Source organism: Falco naumanni, chromosome 10 (assembly GCF_017639655.2).
Source record: "Falco naumanni isolate bFalNau1 chromosome 10, bFalNau1.pat, whole genome shotgun sequence".
In the NCBI taxonomy this organism is placed as follows: domain Eukaryota; kingdom Metazoa; phylum Chordata; class Aves; order Falconiformes; family Falconidae; genus Falco; species Falco naumanni.
Genome location: NC_054063.1, coordinates 2,770,914 through 2,791,826, shown reverse-complemented (window position 1 = coordinate 2,791,826; position 20,913 = coordinate 2,770,914). Strand labels below are relative to the sequence as shown.

The 20,913-nt window shown below is 43.5% G+C and overlaps 1 protein-coding gene across 1 annotated transcript in view; it reads left to right on the top strand.

Annotated features, from left to right (window-relative positions):
- MUC2 (mucin 2, oligomeric mucus/gel-forming) overlaps positions 1–20,913 on the top strand; it is a 49,717-nt gene extending 28,804 nt beyond the window's left edge. Inside the window, exons 32-52 of the mRNA XM_040608848.1 lie at positions 890–1,489; positions 2,481–3,221; positions 5,327–8,388; positions 9,597–9,771; positions 10,341–10,588; positions 11,705–11,888; positions 12,020–12,224; positions 12,842–13,020; positions 13,399–13,401; positions 13,517–13,586; positions 13,908–14,008; positions 14,151–14,182; positions 14,347–14,524; positions 15,098–15,202; positions 15,824–15,864; positions 16,523–16,645; positions 17,081–17,179; positions 17,836–17,964; positions 18,641–18,680; positions 18,968–19,097; positions 20,478–20,913. Of these exons, the coding sequence (XP_040464782.1) occupies positions 890–1,489; positions 2,481–3,221; positions 5,327–8,388; positions 9,597–9,771; positions 10,341–10,588; positions 11,705–11,888; positions 12,020–12,224; positions 12,842–13,020; positions 13,399–13,401; positions 13,517–13,586; positions 13,908–14,008; positions 14,151–14,182; positions 14,347–14,524; positions 15,098–15,202; positions 15,824–15,864; positions 16,523–16,645; positions 17,081–17,179; positions 17,836–17,964; positions 18,641–18,680; positions 18,968–19,097; positions 20,478–20,733 (6,701 nt within the window). The 3' untranslated portion in view covers positions 20,734–20,913. The remainder of the gene's footprint in view (positions 1–889; positions 1,490–2,480; positions 3,222–5,326; positions 8,389–9,596; positions 9,772–10,340; positions 10,589–11,704; positions 11,889–12,019; positions 12,225–12,841; positions 13,021–13,398; positions 13,402–13,516; positions 13,587–13,907; positions 14,009–14,150; positions 14,183–14,346; positions 14,525–15,097; positions 15,203–15,823; positions 15,865–16,522; positions 16,646–17,080; positions 17,180–17,835; positions 17,965–18,640; positions 18,681–18,967; positions 19,098–20,477) is intronic.

The following is a 20,913-nucleotide window of genomic DNA, read 5'->3' as shown; positions in this document are numbered from 1 at the left end:
CCTGGTGCCTCTGCCCAGCTTGGACAGATACTGAGCTGACGGCAGATCTTGCTTTTGCTGCTGTTGGTCTTCGTCCTTCAGCTGGAGAGAACGTACTCAGTGGGCCCCACGGTGTGCGATGGGAGTGGGGCTCGGTTCTGTGGCACTGCCAGTTCAGGCGTTGTTGGGGCGCAGCTGTGCAGACTTCCTTGCCTTTCTTCCCTTGCGTTTCTTCTGTGGCCATTGCTGCCACTCACCCGCAGTGCTGCCTGTAGGAAGCTTTGATGGTTTTCCGTGATGGATTTTTGGGAAAGGTTTCAGACCACGGGTTGCCCCTTGCTACAGACCTAGGCTGAGGGCAGCCGTGTTCTTCTGGCATTCCCACAAGAGGTGTTCTCCAGCTGTCCCCACACTGTTGGGAAGCAAGCCGACATTTTGGCACCAGTGTGTGTCCTGTGCCTGCTTCCTTTAGATCATGACCGTTCCTGGTGTTTGGTTTCTTCCCTGAGATAGTCAGGTGGTGCGAGTGGCATGAGAAAGTGTGAGAGTGGTATAAGTCCCTGCTTAGTCCTGCTCCACCTCACGTGTTGCCCTTACGTGAGTGGTTTTTGCACGGGAGAAGCCCAATACAGCAATGTGCCTTCGCTGCAAAGGGGAGGTGGCGCACACGGCTTGGCAGTGCCTGTGTCCTGATTTGTCCCCGGTGTGCTTTGCAAGGCCAAGGAGAGAAGGCCTGCCCACACACATGAGCTTTGCTGTGGCCAGGGTTGGCTGACTGGTGCAGCAGTGCCCGAGGGGCACCCTTGTGTGTGGCAGATGCCCAGAGCATCACCTGTGAGTGTGCTGGTGTCCCAGCTTGTTGTCTCTGTTCCGGCTGTCTCTGATTCTTCCTCTTGCTGTTGTCCTCCAGACTGTACCTGCATCTGGACGGGATGGATTGATGTGAGTTACCCAGATAGTTCTGACAGAAACAGTGGTGACTACGAAACCTTTGAGAACATTCTGAAGCACAACTCCTCCTTTGTCTGTGCAAAAGCTGAGAATATTTCATGCAGAGCAACGCGGTTCCCTGACATTCCCATTACAGATTTAGGGCAGAATGTGGAATGCAGCGTTGACACAGGGCTGGTCTGTAACAATAGTGATCAGACCATAGGAGGTATAATACCGATGCCCGTCTGCCTCAATTATGAGATCAATATCTGCTGCATCCCCAACATACCAGAGTGTGTTACAAGTACCACTGTGAGTACCACTGTGAGCACCACGACAGCCCCACCTTCATCCACAAGGAGCACAATGTCCCCTCCACCTCTTTCGACAACCGCTTCCACGCCAACGTCATCGGAGCCTCCCAGCAGCACTGCCACCACCACGATGCCCCCCAGCAGCACCAGCGGCAGCACCCCGGGGACAACGTTGACTGTTCCTACCACATCAACACCCATCCCAACGACTGCAGGCACATCTGTACCCACACCGACATACACTGCTACCCTGTCACCTCCAGGTACATGCCTGGTCTGTGCTCTTGTGTGTTGCCTTGTTGTGGGAGAAGTGAAGATCTATGAGCATCTTAACTTGTGCCTTCTGTATGGGGTCAGGGGTGGGAGCAGTTGTGCATTCACTGAAATGACATGTGGCCAGAGGTAGCCCTTGGGCTGGCTGATTCAGAAAGGGGATTGCGCTCGGGTCCAGTGTAGAAGTTCCTGTGTTCTCTGACTCAACAGTGCTCCAAGGAGATGTTTTCTCCTGGTGCCTCTGCCCAGCTTGGACAGATACTGAGCTGACGGCAGATCTTGCTTTTGCTGCTGTTGGTCTTCGTCCTTCAGCTGGAGAGAACGTACTCAGTGGGCCCCACGGTGTGCGATGGGAGTGGGGCTCGGTTCTGTGGCACTGCCAGTTCAGGCGTTGTTGGGGCGCAGCTGTGCAGACTTCCTTGCCTTTCTTCCCTTGCGTTTCTTCTGTGGCCATTGCTGCCACTCACCCGCAGTGCTGCCTGTAGGAAGCTTTGATGGTTTTCCGTGATGGATTTTTGGGAAAGGTTTCAGACCACGGGTTGCCCCTTGCTACAGACCTAGGCTGAGGGCAGCCGTGTTCTTCTGGCATTCCCACAAGAGGTGTTCTCCAGCTGTCCCCACACTGTTGGGAAGCAAGCCGACATTTTGGCACCAGTGTGTGTCCTGTGCCTGCTTCCTTTAGATCATGACCGTTCCTGGTGTTTGGTTTCTTCCCTGAGATAGTCAGGTGGTGCGAGTGGCATGAGAAAGTGTGAGAGTGGTATAAGTCCCTGCTTAGTCCTGCTCCACCTCACGTGAGTGGTTTTTGCACGGGAGAAGCCCAATACAGCAATGTGCCTTCGCTGCAAAGGGGAGGTGGCGCACACGGCTTGGCAGTGCCTGTGTCCTGATTTGTCCCTGGTGTGCTTTGCAAGGCCAAGGAGAGAAGGCCTGCCCACACACATGAGCTTTGCTGTGGCCAGGGTTGGCTGACTGGTGCAGCAGTGCCCGAGGGGCACCCTTGTGTGTGGCAGATGCCCAGAGCATCACCTGTGAGTGTGCTGGTGTCCCAGCTTGTTGTCTCTGTTCCGGCTGTCTCTGATTCTTCCTCTTGCTGTTGTCCTCCAGACTGTACCTGCATCTGGACGGGATGGATTGATGTGAGTTACCCAGATAGTTCTGACAGAAACAGTGGTGACTACGAAACCTTTGAGAACATTCTGAAGCACAACTCCTCCTTTGTCTGTGCAAAAGCTGAGAATATTTCATGCAGAGCAACGCGGTTCCCTGACATTCCCATTACAGATTTAGGGCAGAATGTGGAATGCAGCGTTGACACAGGGCTGGTCTGTAACAATAGTGATCAGACCATAGGAGGTATAATACCGATGCCCGTCTGCCTCAATTATGAGATCAATATCTGCTGCATCCCCAACATACCAGAGTGTGTTACAAGTACCACTGTGAGTACCACTGTGAGCACCACGACAGCCCCACCTTCATCCACAAGGAGCACAATGTCCCCTCCACCTCTTTCGACAACCGCTTCCACGCCAACGTCATCGGAGCCTCCCAGCAGCACTGCCACCACCACGATGCCCCCCAGCAGCACCAGCGGCAGCACCCCGGGGACAACGTTGACTGTTCCTACCACATTAACAACTACCCCAATGACTGCAAGCACGTTCACACCACCAATAATTATCACCAGAACTCCACTGGCTCCAACTTCAGAAGCAATAAGTAATTATCTGGATATTTTATCATTTCTTGCATTACTGTGGGAGAAATCAGGGTTTATTGGCAGTTTAATGTGTGTCTTAGTTTCTGTATTGAGGGAGTGTGTGAAATAAATTCCCCCCAGAAATTATAGAGTAGTTTTGGTTAGAAGGAATCTTTTTAAAGATCTTTCAGTCCAACCCTCCTGCTGTGGGCAGAGACATTTTTCACTACCTCAGGTGGCTCAGAGCCCCATTCAGCCTCACATTGGATGATTCTAACGGTTCAGCATCCACAACTTCTCTGGGAAATATGTTCCAATGTCATAAAAAATTTCTTCCATACATTCAACCTAAACCTACCCTCTCTGTTGAAAACTGTTGCCCCTTTTTTTTTATTGGTTTTATTTTTTACTAGTCTTGGTAAAATGTCTCTCTGTGACTTTCTTACAGCGCCACCCTTTATATATTGAAAAGCTACTATAATTTGTCCCTGATGCCTTTTCTTCTCTCTGTTGAAACCCCAAACTCTCTTAGCTTGTCTTCACAGGGGAGGTGGTCTAGCCCTCTGATAATTTTTGTGGCCTTATCTGGACCTGCTCAAACAGATTCATGTCTTTTTTTTCCTGGGGACCCCAGAGCTAGTTATAGTACACTAGAGGGTCTCACATGAGTGGAGCAGAGTGGGTCCTGCACTCAGCTCTCTGTTTACGAGGGAGAGTCCAAAGCATGTTTCTCATTCTTGTTTCCATTCTGTTGATTATGAGGAACACAGGATTTTTCTCCACCTGATGCCTTTGCCCAGCTTAGACAGGTAACTGAGCTGACGGCAGATCTTGCTTTTGCTGCTGTTGGACCTCGTCCTTCAGCTGGAGAGAATGTACTCAGTGGGCCCCACGGTGTGCGATGGGAGTGGGGCTCGGTTCTGTGGCACTGCCAGTTCAGGCGTTGTTGGGGCGCAGCTGTGCAGACTTCCTTGCCTTTCTTCCCTTGCGTTTCTTCTGTGGCCATTGCTGCCACTCACCCGCAGTGCTGCCTGTAGGAAGCTTTGATGGTTTTCCGTGACGGATTTTTGGGAAAGGTTTCAGACCACGGGTTGCCCCTTGCTACAGACCTAGGCTGAGGGCAGCCATGTTCTCCCAGTATCCCCATGAGTGGTGTTCTCCACCTTGCTTTCCTCACACTGTTGGGAAGCAAGCTGATATTTTGGCAGCAATGTGAGACCCTATAATGTTCCAATGAATCTGCCTCTGTAGCATTTACACCATCTGTACCTCTGTTTCCTTCTGAGCATGAAGGAGTTTACCTGTTGTCACACAAAAGTGAATTAATTTTAGTGGAAGGACTTAGGGTGTGGATTGTGTGGGTAGAAGCAGTGTATCTTACTCTTCTACTCCAGCATTATGACTATATTCCTACTATGTATGCAGTGCTTCTCTATATGCCATGTGTCTCTTACATCATGCTGTAAAAGCAGAGATGGCTCTGAGTCTGGCCTCTGAGTATCTTGAACAATTTATAATGCTAATCAAAAGCTATTTTAAAGAAGCCTGCATTAGGGCCCATAATGAAAACTGGCTTGGTCATGTGAGAAAGAAAAAGCAGAAAAGGGAATTCGGAATTCCTAGCATGCCAAAATAAATTGTGGGTAAGTAGTCTTAAAGGGCTGGGAGTTAGGATTAGAAGACAGATTGCTAGAGGAACTTCTCAGTTTTAGTAGAATCAAAAAATTCCGAAGCATAATAAATACTAGTATGAACATGCCATGTGAAGTAGTACAGGGAAGAGTCTACCCAAAAAATATATTATGAGAGAAATCCATAATTAACCAAAGGGTTTACTGATAAATTCAGTGAATTTGCCTGGATTTAGGATTGCTAGAATTCTCTGCAATAGAAAATTTTGACAGTCCAGACAGCTGTTCCAGCTGACATTGGTCATTGATAAAGTGTTTATATCAGTACCTCCAATGAATATGTATGAGGTTTATTAGTAATCCCTCTCATATGCAAAAGCCAGTAAAAAAAATTTGTTGAATTTCATTTGCTTATTAGAAAACAAAATTAAGTTAATAACAAATGCAATAGGTGTACATGAAAAAAATTAATGTGTTTTCTCCTTGTCTTAAAGAGCATACAACATCTGAATCAGGAACACTAACAAATACGACTACTGCAGTTACTCCGTCAGTTACTGCACCACCAACAGCTATGACAGAAATAGCAAGTACAGTGTCTACCATAAGCACCACTATTGAACAGTCAACAACATTAGTATCAACAACCCCAGTGACAGTCACCACCTCTGGAGTCACGGAGACAGGGTCGACCACCAGAATCACCCCTTCAGGCCCCACACCCTCAGGACTGCCTCTTGAGAGCACCACAATTTTAGCGGAAAGGCCTACCCAGGAGACCACGACCACCGGCACTGGGAGCCCTCCAACAGCTCCTCCGACTGCCACTGCCAGCACCACAACCACAGCACCACCGTCCCCAGGGCCTACAGCCAGCACTACTGTGTTGCCACCATCAGTTTCAACAACCCCAGTGACAGTCACCACTTCTGGAGTCACGGAGACAGGGTCGACCACCAGAATCACCCCTTCAGGCCCCACACCCTCAGGACTGCCTCTTGAGAGCACCACAATTTTAACGGAAGGGCCTACCCAGGAGACCACGACCACCGGCACTGGGAGCCCTCCAACAGCTCCTCCGACTGCCACTGCCAGCACCACAACCACAGCACCACCGTCCCCAGGGCCTACAGCCAGCACTACTGTGTTGCCACCATCAGTTTCAACAACCCCAGTGACAGTCACCACCTCTGGAGTCACGGAGACAGGATCAACCACCAGAATCACCCCTTCAGGCCCCACACCCTCAGGACCGCCTCTTGAGAGCACCACAATTTTAGCGGAAAGGCCTACCCAGGAGACCACGACCACCGGCACTGGGAGCCCTCCAACAGCACCTCCGACTGCCACTGCCAGCACCACAACCACAGCACCACCGTCCCCAGGGCCTACAGCCAGCACTACTGTGTTGCCACCATCAGTTTCAACAACTCCAGTGACAGTCACCACCTCTGGAGTCACGGAGACAGGGTCGACCACCAGAATCACCCCTTCAGGCCCCACACCCTCAGGACCGCCTCTTGAGAGCACCACAATTTTAGCGGAAAGGCCTACCCAGGAGACCACGACCACCGGCACTGGGAGCCCTCCAACAGCACCTCCGACTGCCACTGCCAGCACCACAACCACAGCACCACCGTCCCCAGGGCCTACAGCCAGCACTACTGTGTTGCCACCATCAGTTTCAACAACCCCAGTGACAGTCACCACCTCTGGAGTCACGGAGACAGGGTCGACCACCAGAATCACCCCTTCAGGCCCCACACCCTCAGGACCGCCTCTTGAGAGCACCACAATTTTAGCGGAAAGGCCTACCCAGGAGACCACGACCACCGGCACTGGGAGCCCTCCAACAGCACCTCCGACTGCCACTGCCAGCACCACAACCACAGCACCACCGTCCCCAGGGCCTACAGCCAGCACTACTGTGTTGCCACCATCAGTTTCAACAACCCCAGTGACAGTCACCACTTCTGGAGTCACGGAGACAGGGTCGACCACCAGAATCACCCCTTCAGGCCCCACACCCTCAGGACCGCCTCTTGAGAGCACCACAATTTTAGCGGAAAGGCCTACCCAGGAGACCACGACCACCGGCACTGGGAGCCCTCCAACAGCACCTCCGACTGCCACTGCCAGCACCACAACCACAGCACCACCGTCCCCAGGGCCTACAGCCAGCACTACTGTGTTGCCACCATCAGTTTCAACAACCCCAGTGACAGTCACCACTTCTGGAGTCACGGAGACAGGGTCGACCACCAGAATCACCCCTTCAGGCCCCACACCCTCAGGACTGCCTCTTGAGAGCACCACAATTTTAACGGAAGGGCCTACCCAGGAGACCACGACCACCGGCACTGGGAGCCCTCCAACAGCTCCTCCGACTGCCACTGCCAGTACCACAACCACAGCACCACCGTCCCCAGGGCCTACAGCCAGCACTACTGTGTTGCCACCATCAGTTTCAACAACCCCAGTGACAGTCACCACCTCTGGAGTCACGGAGACAGGATCAACCACCAGAATCACCCCTTCAGGCCCCACACCCTCAGGACCGCCTCTTGAGAGCACCACAATTTTAGCGGAAAGGCCTACCCAGGAGACCACGACCACCGGCACTGGGAGCCCTCCAACAGCACCTCCGACTGCCACTGCCAGCACCACAACCACAGCACCACCGTCCCCAGGGCCTACAGCCAGCACTACTGTGTTGCCACCATCAGTTTCAACAACTCCAGTGACAGTCACCACCTCTGGAGTCACGGAGACAGGATCAACCACCAGAATCACCCCTTCAGGCCCCACACCCTCAGGACCGCCTCTTGAGAGCACCACAATTTTAGCGGAAAGGCCTACCCAGGAGACCACGACCACCGGCACTGGGAGCCCTCCAACAGCACCTCCGACTGCCACTGCCAGCATCACAACATCGGGACCATTCTCCCAAGAGCCTATAACCGGTACTACTGTGTTACCACCTTCTGTTTCCACAACCCCAGTGACAGTTACCACCTCTGGAGTCACGGAGACAGGGTCGACCACCAGAATCACCCCTTCAGGCCCCACACCCTCAGGACCGCCTCTTGAGAGCACCACAATTTTAGCGGAAAGGCCTACCCAGGAGACCACGACCACCGGCACTGGGAGCCCTCCAACAGCACCTCCGACTGCCACTGCCAGCACCACAACCACAGCACCACCATCCCCAGGGCCTACAGCCAGCACTACTGTGTTGCCACCATCAGTTTCAACAACCCCTGTGTCAGTTACCACCTCTGGTACAACTCCAACAGAATCTTTTACCACTACTTCAGGGACCACCTCTAGTAGTTTTACCATTATCGCTGGAACTACCACCACCAGTGCCACTGAAATTGTTTCCCCTGGCTCAACTAGTACTTCCTGGCCAGCTGAAACATCAAGCGTAGTCACTATTGCAGGAAGTTCTACGTACAGTACAGTTACTCCAGCCAGTGCTTCAAGTTCCGCTACAAGTCTACCATCAGCCACTCCTGGAAGAAATTGTTCTATTTTCCCTAATGAATCTTATGCAGTGAGTAGATTTTTTTGAGGTTTTAGCATTTTGGTTTAGGTGGAGACTAGACACATAATTTCGATGTTGGCAGGTAACAGAGTAGGTATTAATCTGTACAGAAAAGGAGGTATCATTCCATTCTATTTCGTTCGGTTTTCTTGGGTGTCATCATGGCTTCCAATAGTATGGTGTTTGTTAGCTTATATACTGCTAATAGTTCTTCAGGGATAATTTCAGAAAGGCTTTTTTCAAGGAGTTGTGTCACAACTTGGTGTTTCTTGTTACTGTAGGATGGTTTTGATGCAGAGCTAACTAAGTGGTGCTACCCTATTTTTTCTGTTTCTTTTTTTCAATATGTTCAGAGTGGGGGAAAGTTGTTTTTGTGTTTACAGTGCAGCCCAACATGAAACCACAGGGCTGAACTAGTCTAAATTTGTGTTGAGTCTTGCTTGGTCATAGTCTGGTTTCAGGAGAGGACTGTGAAACAGATCAATGCATCCAAATACTCATGAATTATGACTGAGGTTTCTGAAGTTTTTGGAACCTTTCACCTCTGACATAAACAAGCTAATGTATTGTACATTTCTAAAGCCTCCTCACAGCTTAGATGTCTACCAACTTGCTCAATAGATCTGCAGGGATAAAAGTTATACATGGCAAGTTATACATGGGATACAGGGATAAAAGATATACATGGAAGACAGAAAAAATGCATACAGTCACAATGCCTGTATGTAATCACCTTAGGCATTACTCCCCAGATAGCCAGTGTTCACTGTAGCTTTAGCTGTTAATCTTTTCTCAGTATTCATGGAAGGAGATTCATCATATGTTGTTCACTGTTACTGATCAGTGTCATTCACCGTTGATTAGAAAGGGAGTGTAGGTGATGAGATTAGATCAGACATCTATCTTAGCTGAAACTAAAAAACACAATTTTTTTTAAACTTTTTTTTAAGAAAAAAACCCTTCAGGTTACTGGCTTGACTTTTATAAGTAATGCTTTTCACTTAGCAGCTCTCAGTAGTTCTAGCTCATCTTGCAGACCTTGATGGTGCTGAATGCTGTACTTCCCATTTTCAGACTTGGGGTGGGGAGGAAATTGTCAATAAACGTATGGCATTTTAAAACTCTGCAAAAGATATTCAGGCATAACTGTTGTCAGTCTGACTGCTTCATAAGGTTTCTCTCTCTCCACCCCACCCCCCCTCCCTTTCCAAACACAGCCAGGTGATTCGTGGTGGCTCTGTGAGTGCATTAAGGCAATATGTATAGAAGATGATATAGTCCAGGTGGTTCCCATAATCTGTGAGCCACCTCCTAAACCTACATGTGCCAATGGGCTTTCTCCTGTGCAAGTTCTTGATAAGGATGGATGCTGTTGGCACTGGGAGTGTGATTGTAAGTATATATTTTGTTGACTATTTTATCTGTTGTGGGAATAATACTAATGTCAAGAGCAACAATATTTATCATGGGACAAGTATTGCACAAGGCTGTGACCCTCAGATTTCTAGTGTTGGTCTGTTTGGAGTGTTTCATTTATTCTCTTTAGCTAACTGGGGGCTTTTGCTTAATTTGCCATAATATCTACATAACTATTGTGTTAGTAGAATAAATCGATCTCTGAAGTCAGGGTTTAAATGTCCACATGCAGACATCTATAGGCTGGAAGCCTACGTGTAAGTTACTTGTTTAGAATAACAGTATCGGTTAAGGTATATCTAGGGTGCAGTTAGTCCTATTTTCAGTTGTCTTTCAGAAGTGTTGCATGAACTGTGCCCTGAAAGTGCCTGGTTTTCCTCTATTATTGATGAATTTTAGATAATAATCTCATTCATTGACATACATGCTTTAAAAATTTAAATGATTGAAGTTGTATGAGATGATTCCTACTCCTATAGACTTTGTAGTCTGCTCCGATTCTGTATGTTGCTGGAAGAAGCTAACCTAGCTGTATGTTTTCACAGGCTACTGCACTGGCTGGGGAGACCCACATTACATGACTTTTGATGGACTGTACTACAGCTATCAGGGGAATTGTACATACGTCCTTGTGGAAGAGATTTCTAAGAAAGTTGACAACTTTGGTGTCTACATTGATAATTACCATTGTGATACACGGGATGTAGTCTCCTGTCCTCGAACACTCATTGTGAGACACGAGACTCAGGAAGTGCGCATAGCAACAGTCAAACCAAATACTTTGCAAGTAGAGGTATTGGAAAATATTACCTTCGAATTCTTGATTAAAATATTAACAGTGTCAACCTAATAATTGTATTCACAATGTTAGGGAAAAAAAGAAAGAGGATTCTGTGCTTTAGATTTAGTACCAATTTGGATTATAAAATAGATCTGCTTTGAAGGACTGCTTTTTTGCTGCTGAATATGGGGAAATTTTCTACAACTTTTTACCTTTTGTATCTCAAATATTTGCATTGCCTTATCTCTCCTAAATACACTAGTGTAGACAAATTTCTAAGAGTTAAGGATATAAAATGATTAATGTATAATTAGTGTAACAAAGGAAAAGAATAAATGTTGAATGGGAGGATACAGCATAAACTAGATGTAACAATAAAGTAATGGGCTTAAGTATTTTTAAAAAGTATCATATACTAGCTTTGATTGGGGTCACCTTTTCAGTTCTTCAGAATAGGGGCTTTTGTGTGTTTATTTCATGGATAAACGTCATGTCCCGGCTTGGGGCTTCAAAACTGGGTGAGAAGCGTTTGGTTTTAGGCTTTTGTTTGTGGGGTTTGTTTGGTTTATTTTCATACGTTACTGTGTGGGAATATTACAAGTTAGATTGCAGCATATTGTTGAAAATTTGCAACATTTAGACTCCTTTTTTTCCCATTGCTGAGTAAAAGTAGTAGGGTTAGTTTCATAGTTATATAATAGCTACTGTGTTTAAATAAATAATACAAATTTTGGCTTATTTATTTAATTTAACTTTCCTACAAGCATGTTCTCTTTATGCCACGAAAGTTAAAACTTCATGCACTGGGAATTTAGGATAATTTTATATTGCACTTCCATGCGGTGTCCTCAACACCATAGTGACTATAATAAATCTGTTGAGTATTAGAATTTAGCTGATTTAAACACTGAATTTGAGCCTAGTTTATCAGTGGCTGATAGGCCTTTTCTTTGGCTCAGAGAAGAGAAGTTTGGCTTTCCAGTAATGTAAACTGAAACATGGGGACAATTGTTACAAACTAAAAGCACATTATTTGCCTTTACATTTTATCACCAGTGCAAAGGAATGGTCAGTTTTCTACAGTCAAACTAAATACATGTCTCTTTTCTGTTTTCTTTTAATTAACAGGTGACAGTAAACAAACAGGTAGTGTCTTTGCCTTATAAGAAGTTTGGCTTGAGCATCTATGAGTCAGGCATAAATCGTGTAGTGGAAATTCCTGAACTAAAAATGAATGTGACCTACAATGGCTTGTCCTTTTCTATCAGAATGCCCTACAGCCTGTTTGGCAACAACACTCAAGGACAGTGTGGTAAGGCTTACTGTTGTAATTTTTGTACTCTTAGAAAACCACGAACGGCTAAATGACAGCCCTGCCACAAAGATGAATGGAATTTGATGACAAATCTGTGAGTGAATTCTCTCTCCCCTTACCAATTTTAGGTACTTGCAATAACAACACAGCAGATGACTGCATGTTGCCAAACGGAAACATTGCAGAAAACTGTGAAACCATGGCAGATCATTGGCAAGTGGTTGATCCCTCCAAACCACAGTGCTCTCCAGGCCTATCTCCTACAAAAGTACCTGGCACAACCCCAGTGCAGCCTTGCAAAGAATCTTCCATCTGTGAGCTTCTTCTGGGAAGGTAGACATTGCTCTGGTGTTTATAAGCCTTTGATCTTCAAATTAAGTGGCAATTTTAGGATTCATTTCTCAATCAAAAGTGTTTCTAACTATTGCTCTATTTCTTGTAGCTTTGTGGGTTGCTTCTATTCCTTTTGCTGTTACTAGATGTCATTTTTTTGCTGATAGTTTGCTTCCAACCCTCTGGCTGCTACGTTAGCCTTTCTTGATGTTCTCATGTTCTTCTACACTCTCTGCCCACCACTGTCCTATGCTCTTGCCTTTTTATACCTTCACTTAGCAGAAAACAGAGTCCAACAGAAATCAGAGATCTTAATTTTTAGAATGTCATGTCAGAATTGAAAAGTAGCAAAGTAGTTCATGGTTATACTAGTAATATTCATGTAGCTCCTGGACAGAAATTATTGGTGCCTGAGTGTTCTGTAGGTGAGGGGAGAAAACTTTAAGATGTGTTGAAAGGTTACAATCTAGGTAACTGCTCAAGTGCTCTTGTAATGTCTCAGTAATAGTCCTTGTTCACATCTCCTAGCACCACTGTTGCCACATTATAATTTTAAGCACACTGAAGAATTCATGGATTATGCAGTAACTGATAATGATAAATGTTTCTGTTTCTAGTGTGTTTGAGCCATGCCATGGCTTTGTCCACCCTGAAAAATACTATGCAGCCTGTGTTTTTGATAGTTGTGTACTTCCCAACTTAGACCTGGAATGCTCAAGTCTGCAAACCTATGCTGCTGTCTGTGCTGATCAAAGTGTATGCATTGACTGGAGAAATCATACCAATGGTGTTTGCTGTAAGTATTTGGCCATTTATCTTGAAAAATTAGGGAAGCTTATATGGAACTGTTTTGGCAATAATATCCTAATGCTAAGTCGTATTACTTTCCATGCAATGAAGACACCAATAAATCACACCAGCTGCTCTCCTTAAGTAATTTACCAGTAATATTTTTAACAGTGGAAACGATAAATGAGCCTGCAAAAATATACATCTATTGACTGTATCAGAAACATCTATATCAGTAGATACTTTTTTGTACATAGGCAGTTTGTTTTGCTGGCATACAAAACATGGTTTTATCTTCTTAACGCTATATGTCCGTGGCTAAATTGCATAAAAAACTCCATTCAGAGACTGATACCTGTTGGTTTTTTTCTCTTTGCTTCTCAAGGTTGTCAGTGATGTATAGTAAAATGAGTAGTCAGTGTTTAATTACTTGGCATAAGGTCATAGGGCTTTTACATCATACTGTTACTGAGCTCTTCCTCCTTTTTATTCTCCCATTCCAGCTTATAAATGCCCCTCAGGTAAAGAATACAGAGCATGTGGTCCTATTAAAGAGATAACCTGCAAATCAAGGTAAATAATCCCTTCACTGTTAGTTACAACTTCTACAACTGTTCAGTCATATCTAATGCATAGGTGGATAGGAGAAATCAACCTCCTGTCATGTCTTAATCTGTCTGTCAAATTTGGTACCATTTTCCTCTTGATCCTAAGTCTGTGTGCCTGTACGGTTTATGCCATTTGGCAATACCAAACATGAACACTGACAATAACTAAATAGAAAATGTGCAGATCATTTGCCACTGTATCTTCAGTGAAAGGTTATTTGGCATAATCCTCCTCTGCATGCCTATGATAATAATGGTGTTCCTCTGAACATTTTGTCTCACACAGCCAACAAAACGAAACTTCATCTAAACGTGTGGAAGGCTGTTTCTGTCCTAATGGAACAATGCTGTATGACTCTGGTGTGGATGTCTGTGTGAAAACCTGTGGTGAGTTTTACTGCTTCACTTGGATGCATGCACGTTTTCTCTTTGTTATTTCCTTTTCATGCATGCAATATAGATCTGACTGTATGCAGTACTTCTGCTGTTATATGAGTGGTAATAGAAATTTGTTCTGATATTTTCACAGGCTGTGTTGGAGTGGATAAGATACCCAGAGAGGTATGCTGCCATATGCTTTTGTATTTCAAATGGAGGCTGGGGATGGGGAGACAAGGGTGTAGTCTTGTTTTGTGATCTCCCAACCTTTCATTCCTGTTTTTATCTCTTTTTTTTTTTTTAATTTGTAACCATGCAATCACACACTTTATTTTCTTTAATGACAGTTTGGGGAAAGGTTTACAGTAGACTGTCAGGACTGTATTTGCCTGGAAGGCGAAAATGGCATTGTATGTGAGCCTCATGAATGTGCTAAACAAAATAAGACCAGCTGTGATGGAGAAGGCTTCTATGAGGTCAACGAAGTAAATTCTGAAGACTCCTGCTGCCCCATTGTCACATGCAGTGAGTTTATCCTTTTGTTTCTAGTCTTTCTGTACCTTTTAGTAATAGAAAGGAAAAGAGAAATGAACTAGTTTAGCACCAGAGACCCACAGCAGGGAGTCACAAAACAGTGTCTTTCCTCATGTTTTTTAAAATCAACTTATGCAATGTTAGGGAAAATATGTTTTAATATTGCAATGACCCCGCATAAATGAATTTACACTCAAGTAACATGCAGGTAGATTATGGAGTTATATGGGGGTTTTAATTTTGCAGCAGCTACCTGCAGCCTTGGAGAGAGTAGCAGTTGTCCACTACTTCTCTGCAAAGAATTGTGATACTTTTTTAACTCTTGGTAATTACCTAGTAGAAAAAGTCTCATAAACTAGTGCATTTCCCCCAGTCCAGTGCCTGGATTTAGTAGGAAAAAATGTGTTCTTTTTCTGCAGTTTGTTTCTTTGGGAGGATCTGGGCTGTTTCCTAGCAGTGGAAAGTCTATTCTAAATGCTTTAATGGATGCCTGTTTCCAGTAGCTGTGATTTAGTTTACTTTCTGCCTTACTCCTTTTTTTTTTTTTTTTTTTTTTTTTTTAAGAATGCAATACAAGCTTGTGCACAAGCAAAGCCCCCAAGTGTACACTGGGATTTGAAGTTCATTCTCATATTCCCAGTGGTCAGTGCTGTCCTGTGTACCAGTGTGGTAAGTCCCTTGGAAATACGTTCTAATGATTAGTATTATATAGCATGTAATTTAGCATCACACTTAGTAAGACTGTATGAAATAGCCTATTGAAAGAAGTAATAAATACAGCAAAATCCTACAAATTGTTTACTATTAGCACTGGTCACTACTGCTATGGTTATGATGAACAACTGTGAAATCAGAAATAGCTCAGGTGGCTCAAGTTCAATTTTCCTGGTTGTAAGTACATGTAAGAACAGCTATAGAATTAAACGGGAGTGTGGTCTTAGTTTAATCTAGCAAAATGTCCCTGTAAGCATCCCCAGTAGAAGGCAGGTTTACAAAGTCTGCTTTGTTCTTGGTAACTAAAACAAGGAACTACTTGTACCTGTTAAGTGGACGTTCTTGGCTATGAACTGGACCATGTGTATTGGGACAAATCTTCCTCCCTTTTTGCACATGCAGTATTAGTTCTTATACTTTATGTATGTCACATCTGCTATGAGAAATGGGGAATAACCAATGTATTTGATCATATGCATTATGATTCATTGTGGAAGAAATGAGTTTGACTAGAGTGGGGTGAAGACTGGTAGGTTTTTACCCCTGTGTAACCACCTAATCCTTGCTTCTTAACAGTTCCCAAGAGGGTTTGTGTACATCAGAATGCTGAGTTCTTGGTAAGTTCCTATTTCAACAGTCTTCTGAAAATGCTTAAAAGACCACTTTGTATGCTTTATCAGAAGTGCTATGAGGAGGTTTATCTAGCACAATCAATGCTTTAGAAGTTTTCAAATTCCTGTCAGGGGTTCATCAATTTCACAAAGCCTAAATCTTTTCAGAAAAGGTTTTTGTGTATGAAAGAGAATGAAGTTGCTTGTATGTCAGTATCAGAGAGACATTTGTTTTTAGAGTTAAGTGTGCATAAATTTTAAAAAGTCAGTCCACATTTACTGTCAGGACGTTATTACAGTTTTAAGACTCTGCCTTCAAAAATGAAAACATTTGTAAATAAGTATGCTTCTAAACAGAATTAGATTACTAATAAATTCTATTGGGTCTAGTAATTGCTTTATTGCAGATACTGGTATGACACCTGTCCTTTTAATATCCGAGTTTATCAATGCTGTATAGGACTTCAGTAAAGACACATATTAAATTAAATTCACTATTTAAAAAATGTCTTCATAAAGGGCTAGCCAAACAACTATCCAATAGTCTTTATGATTGTTTCCTTTTCCATTGCTTGTTTTAGAGATTATTTTGGAAGTTAAGAAATGTATGCCACCATGTCATATCTTATTAACATATAAACCTTTTTTTTCTTAAAATTTATAGCCAAATTCATCAGTCTTTGTTGATAAGTGTCAGAATTGTTTATGCACTGACAAAGTTAATGTCAGCAACCAACTGAATATCATCTCATGCGAACATATTCCATGCAACACATATTGTGAACCAGTAAGTGACAAACTTAAAACAAACAAAACCCACCTCAAATTACCCATGTATGTGAAAAGCAGTTTGATCAATGAGTGGTATAATCAAAGGCCAGTGAGCAGAAATCTGGAGTCCAACTCCAGCATGGATACCAACTGTCCTGAAGTTGCCTGTGTATCTTACAGTATTCATTTCACATTGGGAAGATTAGCTGGGAAATTTCTGCGGAGCACTTAATAGAGTGATATTTAATTATTAGGCATATTTAATATAGTGCTTTAATTTATTCCATCTATAGCTGTCTTTTATTACTTGTCTTCTGTTGGGTTGGAACATAGAAGGGCACAAATCTGTAGAGTGCACTTCAAAGCATAATCAATTAATGGGTTAGTATGTCTTCATTTTTTTCTCAAAAATGCATCCATCATAGTGATTTCATTTTTAATTAATATCTAGGGATATGAACTTCAGCCAGTGAAAGGTGAATGTTGTGGAAGATGTGTGCAGACTAAGTGTGTTATACATACAGGAAACAATTTTGATCTTGTCTTGAGTGTAAGTATGCTCTACATTTTATGTCTCTACCTAATTTGTAAAGTTCCTCTTCCAGAGCGGGAACATCATCTTGTCAGAGATGAGACTTAGTGTAAGTTTGCACCTGAAAGGTCAGAGGCTTACCTAAAGCAAAGCTGATCTACAATGTTTTGGCCTGAAGGAAGGGCACATGAAATCAAATTTTCTGGAAGAAACTTCCTGGAATGACTAATCCAATACCATTGGAAGGGGTTTTCTTGCAGTGTCCTCAAGTTTGGGCTTTTCTATATTACTGGATTTCTGCACTAGTAAAGCCTGAATATAAAACAATTTTATTGCCTCTGTAGGGTGGAAGTTTAGGATTGTTCTTAATTACCGTATAACAGTTTAGCTTTCCTTAGGCAAAATCCATTGGCACTGATGATTTCGTTAATAACTCTAATGTACCCTACATACTTCAGAGGGATTTTTCTTTTACAAGGGAAATCCCATGTAAAACTGAAGATTCTCTCCACATATGGCATATTGCAATACATGTAATAATATTTATCCAAAACTACTGTTATCCTAAAAATAATTCATTAGTAAACAGGAGGAAAGTCATTGTCAGAGGGCAGGAAAATTTTGGTCTGAGCTCCCTTCAGCTTTCCTTATTAAATTTTGTATTTCACTTGCAGCCTGGAGAGTTTAAAAGTGATCCTTACAACAACTGCACCATTTATAGCTGTGTAAATGTCCACAACCAGCTTATCTCCTCCACATCTGAGATTACCTGCCCAGCATTCAGTGAGAAAAGCTGCAAACCTGTAAGTAAATACGGAAAACTTACCTTTTACTCAATGCATAGATTACTTCAGTTTAGTTCAACCACCTAACTAGCAACAAAAGTCAAATTAAGCTCTGACAACCTTTCACCAAAGTTGCTCAGTCCCAAGGACAAAAGTTTCTGCTGCATCCATGCAGACCTCTAGAGTGTATAAAATAAGATACCTGAGTGAGAGTTCAAGGCTTATAGCTGGCAGCTGTCTCTCAGTCGCCAAAACACCGGTCAGCACTGAGGTACAAAGTCCTTGCTGACTGCTTTCTGCGGGGTCCTTTCTGAACAAGAACCGTGTTTTCTTGAATGTTACAGAAACACAAGCTATTCAGTCAGTAGGCTGCCAGTAACACCATGCATACTCCCTATTCAAATAGAGAAGTGTTTAAGAAAACATTTTTTTGAATTGTTTCCGAGGGAAAATTGCATGATGTTAACTGTAGACTTCCTACAAAGCAATTATCTTTATTTCCACAATCCTTTGTAAATTAATAGATTTCAAGTCTGGAAGAGACCATTATCTTTGTTTATTCGCACCAATGCTACAGTTTTCACTGGTTATTTCCAGCCATTGAGGAATTGCTCTCCTCAGTTATTGGCCTAAAAGTCTCTGTAATACAGGGAAAGAAAATAATGTTTTATTTCCTATTTCTTTGTTCTTTTAGGGAACTATTACATTCTTACCTAACGGCTGTTGCAAAACTTGTAAGTATGCCAGTGTACCTGAATCAACAATACAGAGAATCAATTTTCCTCTTAAATCAGCCCATTTTCCAGCCATAGAGGTTGATATGTTTGTATTTAAATAGGTTCTCCTATATTTGTTTGTTATTCCAAGCATTGACTGATCTCTCTGGGAAAGTTTAAAGTGAAGCAGAAAGACCACTTAAGACACTTCTTTTGATTGCCCTAGTGAAGCCCTGAGAGTGCTGAACTGCAAGGAACTTCTGGAGCTACTTTCAGTGAAAGTTTTTTATGATCTTTTTCTATAGGTGCACCTCTGGATAGTCCCGCACCGTGTGCTGTCCATCAAAGAAAAGACTTTATCCTCTATAAGGGCTGCCGTTCTGTGAACAGAGTTGTTATGACTGAATGTGAAGGAACATGTGGAACCTTCTCACTGTAAGTAAACTGATCAGACAATAAGATTTGAATTCTGCTGGCACGGAGCTTGTTTATATAAAAGGAACAATAAATAGGTAGGCTATGGAGTGGTAGGAGACCTGAAACTATCAGCTCCCTAAATCATGAGCACAAAATCATGAAACCTCTGATTGAACAGTTGATTCATCTTATTACAAAGTAGAAAAGTGTATTAAATTGCCTTGGGATTCAGATAGCTATGGTAAGGTTTATTCATCCATTAAGAGCTGGCTTGTCTGTCATTTGTGTCAGGCCACCTTGGCTAGAAATTATCACAAAAGAACATGGATTACTTCCTGTAATGTGCTCAGAGAGCAGCCAGACCTGATGCTCATAAGCTGAAAAGCTGCTTCTCAATAATTAACATATAAAATGAAATACACATACATCTTTTAAAGGAAGATTCAAACACAGGCAATTTTTATACAGTAAAGAAATCAGAAAACAAATGCTTTAGGGGTGGTGTTAGCAGAGTAGTTTCACTGTACATTTTCCTCTGAAATGAGAGAATCTGTAAGAAAGTGGCTATAAGAAAGTGGCTGATAGGACACCTGGTACTGAGCCATTAAAACACTGTAAAAACAACTCTAACTCCCCAAAGAAACTGTAATTTGCTGCCTATCACTGAGTATGCCAAAGGGCATCCTACGTGGGAAGAAACTGATCTTTAGTCTCAGATTGAACCCCAATTGGCCAGGGGGTTCATTAGTATTTTGAAATACCTTATGATTTTAAGAGTCTTGCTGTAGTTACCTCTGCACACAAAAACAAGGAAAAGATGGCTCTTGACACAGTTTGTAGCCTCATGTTGAGAGATTCTGCAGGTTAGGAATGGTGCTTGAGAAACTGATGAACGCAAGGCTGCAAAAAATACCTTGCTGTGAGGTAGCAACAGAAAGAGCTGCTGCTTCCCCTTCTCTTAACACTGCCTGATTTTGATTCACGTGATGCAACTGTAGCCCTTGTAGCCAGTTTTGAAGATGGCATTGTAGCCACTTGTCTAATCAGTTTTCTTATTCATGTCAGGGCTCTGTCTGCCCTTAATTGTTGGTATGGTGTATTTAACATCCATCAGCACTGGGATGATGACAGGAATCTAAGGAAGCTGAGCCCCTAGAACTCACTGGGCTTTTTTACTAGGACTTCAATACTGATTGTTCTATCACAGAGAAATCTCAGCAAATGCAATGCATTTTAAAAGCATGTTGTTATAACCACTGATGTGTCAGATTAGCTACAACTGTGGCTCTTGGACATGTTATTCCAAACTTTTCACAAGAGTTCTGTATCTAAGTTCACCCTTTCCTCTGTATGCTGGCTTCTGGCACAGAGTAATGTTGCCATATTCCATGTTAACAGATACTCTGCTGAGGCCAATTCTATGGACCACAGCTGTTCCTGCTGCAAGGAATCAAGGACTTCTGTGAGGGAAGTGGAACTGAAATGCCCCACTGGGCATTCGATTTCACATAAGTATATATACGTGGAAAGCTGCAGCTGTCAAGAGACTGAATGCAGCAGCTCACAGTCCAGTGAGTCGCAGAGCACAGAAGAAAATGACAAGGCAAGCACTCTGAACCGTATCAAGAGGGCCATCAGCTTGACATCAAAATGAAGGGGAAAAAACCTAGCGGCAGTCACCTAAAAGGACTATGCACCAGTCTCATCTTCCTTGACTACTTTGGAACTTTTCACTGTTCCTGTTACTTTATCCTGTTTGTTCTCTGATTATTTTTAACAGTGTTCTATTTATTTGTGCACAAAATAAGAACACAGTTTTGTGCACTTGCAAGAA